Here is an 8,544-nt window from a genome sequence, read left to right on the forward strand (position 1 = left end):
TATATATATATATATATATATATATATATATATATATATATATATTGTGTATGTGTATATAAATATATATACATATAAATGAATTTCCATACACTTCGACACTTTATATTCACAAATACACAGTGGCCTTGCATAGTTGTCTCTAGACCAGGCAGCGGTGGGAATCCCACTGGTGACGAAGTGCTTATAAATTATACTACTCCTTGAGTGTAAGTTATTTAGGAGGTACAGCGAACTGCATATTAACCGATATTTGTGGTTTAATATTTGTGAATATATATATATATATATATATATATATATATATATATATATATATATATATATATATATATATATATATATATATGAATATAGTATATATATATGTATATATGTATACACATTTATATGCATATATATATGATATATACAGTATATATATATACATATATATACATATACAGTATATATGTAGGCATGTATTTTTCCTTGTCAAGGCTGCTGCCTAACATACCAGCGAATTTTACCCAGCTTCCGACCCAACAGTATGTCAATTGTTAGTATTTCATTCGAATTACCCCTTCAGCGTGAATATGATGGAGCTAGTGAACACATGAGCACGTGTTTCACAGAAATATATATTTACATATATATATATATATATATATATATATATATATATATATATATATATATATATATATATATATATATATATATATATATATATATATATATTGTGTGTGTGTGTGTGTAAATATACACACATTCAAATAAGTTAACACAGATCAAATAAGTTAAATTTTAATTAAAATATAAATCAATTAAACATAAGTTCACTGTTCACCACCACTAACTATTCATTTTAGACAACACTACTTTTATCTTCATTTTGCTCTCAATGGAGGTTACCTTGTTTTCGCAGAGGGGGAAAAAGTAACTTTTTTTTATGTACGTTTTCCTTGGGTGAGCCCATGATAGTTGTATAGCCGTTCCGTGCAACTCATTGTGTCCTCGTAACAAAGACTGGGATTATTAAGTTAAGAAATAAGAGATTTCGATCAGCTTGTGAAACCAGCTGTCAGGGGACTATTCTCAATAGTTTGAATGGTGCGCTTTTATGAGTAAAAATCAATGTTTATAGAGAGAGAGAATTATCTTAATTATTGTCTTTTTGAAGGGTCTTCATTTAGATGTTCTTTTAAATCTTGGTTAAAAGTGATATCTAGTGACATTAAGATATAGTTGTTCTTAATAAGTTTGTTAGGGTTAGCCTTGCATTGTATTTCATAGGCGCTATTCCCTTATACATAAGTTTCATATTCCTTTTTCTTTAATCCTATGTTCATTATCTTCAACAATAAGTTGTTTAATTTTTTTTTTATTTACCTAAGTGTTAATCATCTTGGATTGTATTCACACCATGGCCGTAGTATTCTTGTTTTCTGTTTCAAATACTTAGATGCATTTGCTGCCATGCAGTTGAAGCTCTTTTACTATATTTAGCTCTTCCCCCACCTTGTAGTTTTACACGAGGAACAATGAGAAAGAAGTCTGTAAATAAACGCTCCCGTACTTTTATGCATATAATAATATGTTGGGCATTCAGTATTTTCTTTCATGCAGATGTTTGTTTCCCTAGTGGACGCTGTTTTACCACATTTAGTTCTCCCCCCAGCTCGTGATTTTACTTGAGGAACGAGAAGTTAAAATCAGGTGTACTGAGGCTTTCATATTTTATCCACGTACTTCCGGCGCATTCTCTTTGCCTTTCATGGAAGCGTTTGTTGCCCAGCACACGCAGAAGCTCTTCATCGAGAAAACCAATGTTTCCTTTCTTGTATGAAATCAAAATGGCTCTAACCTAGAAAGCTATCGGTTTACCGAGCTACTTTAGACGTACAGTAGTTTGAAAAGGACGTTTAAAGATGAACGCATGGTCACCTCTTGAACTTGGCTGTGAAGTGTCGCCATCTGTGGGCGATAGGGGGGTTAGGGGTGGAATGTTTAATAATTACAAATCCCGTAGGGGGATAGTGCCGTCAGTGCACCTCATGCGGTGCACTGTAGGCATTACTTAAGGTTCTTTGCAGCGTCCCTTCGGCCCCTAGCTGCAACCCCTTTCGTCCCTTTACCGTACCTCCTTTCATATTCTCTTTCTTCCATCTTACTTTGCACCATCTCCTAACAATTGATTCATAGTGCAAGTGCGAGGCTTTCCTCCCGTTACACCTTTCAAACTTTTACTGTCAGTTTGCGTTTCAGCGCTGAATGACCTCATTGGTCTCAGTGCTTGGCCTTTGGCCTCAATTCTATATTGAATTCAATAATTACAAAGATATTAGTGATCATCAGTGTGACTTCGCTTTGGTTTTCAGTGCTTTGTGTTAATAGATCGACCACGGCTGCTGGTTTTAAGTTGTGCGTCAGGATTTCCCCAACACTCGTCGCGAAGTCTTGCCGTTAAAACTTCCCCCTGGGCTGTCCATTGTGGAAGGTCACCTTGAACTTCGGAGGCGGCATTGCACTTGTTTGTGATTGCCGTAAAAGATTATATAAGTGGCAAGTTTTGAGAAGTTTCCTAAGGCATTTTTTTAGGTATGCAGTATAGGATAGTGTGTGGGAATAAATGCAGTAAAAGATGATAAAAGTGGCTAGTTTTCAGAAGTTTCCTAAGGCATTTTTTTTAGGTATGCAGTATAGGATAGTGTTTGGGAATAAAATCAGTATGCAGTCGCAAATTCTTGTTTTACATTTAAATCGTATTGCAGATGGTACAGCATTACCAGATGTCACAAATAATGCCTTTAAGTAGTTGAAGGGACGAAAAAATCAAAGTGGATGTAACCATCGGGTAAAAAACTGAAATTACTTAAAAAGAAATGCTGAATAACCCCTGGAGAAACTTACATTAGAATAAATGTTACGTAGAATTAAAACTGTTGTATAATTAATGTTACGTAGAATTAAAACTAGTAGAATTAATGTTACATAGAATTAAAAGTGTTGTGACATAATGTTGAAGTAGTGGAGATGTGACAGAGAATACATGATTGGCTGAAGGTTAATGGAAGAGTGTTTGACAGTTAGCCACACATTGCTAATGATAAACATGTCCTTCCATACTATACTTACTGACATAATATTCCTGCGTGGGATCGATTTTCACTGGTGTACAGAAATACGTCTCTTCCTGGAAAGGAAAAGAAATCATTAATGCTTATCTTACAGAAACTGATGTAGAAATTTTTTAGTCTCATAGTTTTTATTCATCGAAGAGGGAAATGGGAATAAAAAAAAACTAGAAACAAATTTTGTAGACTGTTGATTATGATATACATGTACGAATTAGGTTCCTGGTTGATGGAGTATGTTGACATGACGATGTAAAAATCTGCCAGTCACGTTTACCAACTATTTGCATTGTAGGAGCCGCAGTGGCTTCTTGACTTTCGTCTCCTAACATTTTCTGTTGCGTTATCCGCTGAAAGCTTTGCAGTTCGAAAGGAAGTTAGTTCGGAGTCACTTTGGTGAGGTTACAGTTGTTATTTTGCTTTTACTGTCATTAGCATCGATTTATGGGGTTATTTGCGTAATTACGACTGTTATGAAGGGAGAGTTGAGATATGCCAAACATGTTTAAAGAGAAAACGCACTATTTCAGGACGCGGGTAATGAATAACGAGTTCAGAAATGCAACATGGATAATCGAGGAATAGCTCTCTTCCTACCCGAATTGCGTAATTTTTAAATCTTCACAGCAGCATTAACAGTGATTATGTCATTTTCATTTCTGTAATGTTGATAATGATTCCCGTTTGTACAAACGTATCAGTGATGGGGACGACGACCCCGATAGTCATCCTGTCTCCCTGTTATTCTTTTTTTGTATTTTACCCCCTACTGGCATTACCTTTGACCTCTTTACAAATGACTCCGGTTTTTTCTCTTCAAGAGAGTTTTATTGTTATGAAGGGGGGGGGGGGAATAAATGCTGGCATTTTAGTGGAATGGTAAATGGTTCGTGCTTCTTTGCCTGCATTCAGTTATAATGGGATGGTTTTACGTTAATGTTCGTTATAAATCTTACCTCGCTGTTAACTCCAAACACTTCTTGCTTAGTTTTTCCAGACTTTTGGTTCAATGTCACCCGGGCCTTTGTCCCTTTTGCTAGGGAGCGTTCCGGCGTAAAGCTATTTATACAACATAAAAAGGCTTTAAATCCCTTTTTTTTTACCGTACATGTAAACGCTTTATATAATATATATATATATATATATATATATATATATATATATATATATATATATATATATATATATATATATATATATATATATATATATATATATATATATATATATATATATATATATATATACTATATATATATATATATATATATACATATATATATATATATATATATATATATATATATATATATATATATATATATATATATATATATATATATACTGGTCACTATATATATGTAATTCTAATAGCCACAATGCCCTCTTATTTTTGGATATGCTTGTAACTACAAGCCGATATCAAAGGAAGAATGAAAGAACCTGTGACGGCCAGCCGCGGGAAGCGAACCTTTACCTTAATCACAAGATGTTGCCCACCTAACCACGAAAAAGTCTATCACCTCTCGTACATATATATACCTGTCGTTTTCAGATTAAAATGGAATAGACCCATCTCACCATCATTGGGCAATCGTTTTATTGCTTTTAGGCTAAATTATCAGAATCTATAAAAATTTGTCACTTACCTTAATTTGTTGCCCACCCTAACCACGAGAAGGATAAAGTCTATCACCTCTCGTACATAAAAAGATATATTCATTAGAGCTGGAATAGACCCAATCGTAGTGGGCAATCGTTTTTATTGCTTTTGGGCTGAAATATATATGCAGAATCTGATCACTTTTACAGACACATATGTAATTCTAATAGCCCCAATGCCCTCTTAACTTCGCTTTTTTGGATATGCTTGTAACTTCCAAAGGAAGAATAAGAACCTGACGTTATTAATCACAAGGAGGTCACGTTGCCCACCTAACCACGAGTATCACCTCTCGTACATATATATACCTGTCGTTTTCAGATTATTCATTAGAGCTGGAATAGACCCATCCTCATTCGCAATCGTTTTTATTGCTTTTTAGGCTGAAATATATATGCAGAATCTACTGGTGATTTAGAGTAATTCTAATTTTGACCAAAGGGAAGAATGAAGAACCTGTGACGGCCGGCCGCGAAAGTTATTTGCTACACCTAACCACGAGAAGGATAAAGTCTATCACCTCTCGTACATATATATACCTGTCGTTTTCAGATATATTCATTAGAATTTTATTCCAGCTCTAATGAATATATCATAATGTACGAGGATAGACTTTTACTTCTCGTGGTTAGGAGCAACGTGACCTCCTTGATTGCAACTCATTCTCACCTTCATTCTTCCCTTTGGATACCATTTGCCAATATTTATATTTTAGCAAGTTTATATATAATTTTATTTTGCGATGATGTCCATTAGAAATCCCACCTGTTGTAGATTAAAATCGGAACACACATTCCGTGAGGTAAATTATCCATAAAAATTTGTCACTTTATTTGTAATAGCATACCGCATAAAAAGTTAAAGCAAATAGTCTTTGTGGTGTTGTTGATCTTCATATGAGTTATTGCTAGTTTATTCCAGAAGCGTATGTCTTTTTTTCATATTAATGTATCGCATAAAGTGATTTAAGTATTTTGACTCCTCAGTGAATTTTATTGCTACATAATGACTGCTGTACATTTTAACCCATCCATAGGTTTACCATTTGCCAAGTTTACCTTTTAGCAAGTTTAGTGTAATGATTTAAGAACCTGTTCATTTAACGTTTGGTTATAACATCTCGTAATGAGTTCTCGGGGTAAATTTTAACTGTAACGTTCCTGAAGGACTTGCGCGGAGTGAACATTTAGGCTATACCTCTTGAGCCTTTTGTGATAGTTATGCTAAGAAATGTTAACGGTAACTTAGTGTTTTGATTACAGGTGTGGTAGTAGGAGTTGAGGTGTTAACCTGTTGCGTGTTAACCTTGACTGTACATTGACACTTCAGAAATTAGGCTCTATCCTGGGAAGGAACTGAAAATTAGTTTTGTAAATAATTTCTCCTGCACTCATGTGCATTGTTTTTATGTGCGTACACTCGTGTTCATCCAGACATGTTTAGATAGATGACTACGTATATGAAGAGTTAAGCTTTGTTGCGGCATCGTGTAATGTCGCATTTTGTCCCAAATACTCCTTATCTTTAAATGATAACATACCGCAGCTGTAGTACAAATGTAGAATTCAAAGGCTTTGATAACGCTCAATACTGTTTGTAGCGCGTTGCTGGGAATTGTATATCGCTGCTCGGATAGCTAAATATATTTCCGCATGAAAGGATTTTGTAATTTAGGTTGCTGAAATCAAAGTGGATTTAAAACAAACCTGCATTTTACAACCTAAATACAGGTTTGTTTTAAATCCACTTTTATTTCAGCAAATTTTGGGTTGCGTTTCTCCTTTAAACTTTTAATACACTAAATGTTGCTTAAAAATTGCAGTAATTTTCAGAATCTGCTTTAATGTTTGTGCCATGCTGTTTGCTCACTTCGAATTATAAACATGCTTTCAGTTTGGAAATTACAAGACAAATAAGAATATTGTTAAAGTAAATTTTAACAAACCACGTAACCAACAGACTATGCTTTTCCCGGAGAGCGTATTTAACCATTTTCATAATTATTTTAAGTGGACCTTTTAAGACAAATGAGCATGTCATTGTAAGACATCAGTGCTATGTAACAAATGATGCAACATCCTTGGTTTTTCCTTTCCGTGATGATGCAACGGGATGTTGGGAGTTGTAATTATTGTAGTTTCATCATACAATATTCAAATAAGAGATAAATAACAGAAAGTTGTTCGTCAAAGAGAAAGTTTCCATGAATGCGTAATTCAGACGATTGTGCCTCATTATATCCAGGTGCCTTTGAAAGAGACCTGGTTACATTTCGTTGGATTTCCGTTCACCGCGGAGAAAAGTGGGTAATCATCCCGGATAGATGGGTTTTTGACGTTTTTTGTTATAGCTTAATTTAGAGGAAGGCATCGTGCTTATAATTTTCTACTAAAATTGAATGAATAAATTTACATTGAACTGACGGCGATTTGGAAGTTGCAGATGAATGTTCTCTGTGAGCGTGTTTACTGCGATAGGTCGGTAAGATTGTTTCAGTAACAGCAGAACTTGTATGATGGTACGGTTAACGTGTTGTAAACGAACAGGTGCCCATTTTGATCACAGATGTGAGGTAATACAGTTGTTTTCAAACTCAGCTGGTCTCATGAAAAGTTTTTTTTTTTTTGTAAAGGAAAACTCTTGTGCTGGCTTTGTATGTCCGTCCGCACTTTTCTGTCCGCCTTCAGATTTGAGGGATGCAGCTTGGCATGTTGATCATCCACTCTCCAGTCACTAAACATACCAAACTGCAGCCCTCTAGCCTTAGTAGTTTTTATTTTATTTAAGGTTAAAGATAACCATAATCGTGCGACTGGCAGCGATATAGGACAGGCTGCCACCAGGCCGTGGTTAAAGTTTCATTGGCCGCGGCTCATACAGCATTATACAAAAACCACCAAAAGATAGATCTGTTTTCGGTGGCCTTGATTATACGCTGTAGCGACTGTACAGAAACTCGATTGCGCCGAAGAAACTTCGGCGCATTTTTACTTTTTTTTTTTTTTAACTAATTCCGTGAACGAAACTTGATTCTACGTCAGCTAGACAGCGCAAAGCAAAGTGCAGATTTAAAGTAGGTTTATTAAAGCTTAATTTGATCGTTGCTCAACTTAACGGTATTCCTGTACCATTTCAGACCCTCAGAGGGGGTGGCTGACGTCATGCCTTTCTCCACCGTGGTTACGACACGTTATAGTTAACTAACTACCTGTACATGAATCGTTGCTCAGGTCAAAAAGGCACAGTGGCATTTAATGGAACGTTCCCGAAGCGTTCCGGCTCGCTGAGAAGTCGAGACCTGAAACTTTCGTTGATGAGGCAAAGACCCTATCCACTGGATCACATCTCTCTCTCTCTCTCTCTCTCTCTCTCTCTCTCTCTCTATATATATATATATATATATAATATATATATATATATATATATATACACATACATACGTATATATATTTTTGTATATATGTATGTGTATGTGTATGTACTGTATATATATATATATATATATATATATATATATATATATATATATATATATATATATATGTATGTATGTATGTATATATATATATAAATATATATATATATATATATATATATATATATATATATATATATATATATATATAGTGTGTGTGTGTGTGTGCAGAATCTACTGGTCACTTTACGAGATACATATGTAATTGTAATGGCCACAATGCCCTGGTCAGGTCAGCAATGTGACCTCGTTCTGATTATGGGACCTGGGTTCGTTTCCCGCTACCGGAC

At 34.8% G+C, this 8,544-nt stretch overlaps 1 protein-coding gene across 5 annotated transcripts in view; it reads right to left on the reverse strand.

The window, feature by feature from the left end:
- The window catches only part of Phm (Peptidylglycine-alpha-hydroxylating monooxygenase), a 69,974-nt gene that overhangs the window by 41,752 nt on the left and 19,678 nt on the right, over positions 1–8,544 (reverse strand). For all 5 annotated transcript variants that reach the window (XM_067111586.1, XM_067111589.1, XM_067111587.1 and 2 more), the window contains exon 2: positions 3,118–3,175. In XM_067111586.1, coding sequence (XP_066967687.1) covers positions 3,118–3,175 — 58 coding nt within the window. The remainder of the gene's footprint in view (positions 1–3,117; positions 3,176–8,544) is intronic.

This window comes from Macrobrachium rosenbergii, chromosome 11, assembly GCF_040412425.1.
Source record: "Macrobrachium rosenbergii isolate ZJJX-2024 chromosome 11, ASM4041242v1, whole genome shotgun sequence".
In the NCBI taxonomy this organism is placed as follows: Eukaryota; Metazoa; Arthropoda; class Malacostraca; order Decapoda; family Palaemonidae; genus Macrobrachium; species Macrobrachium rosenbergii.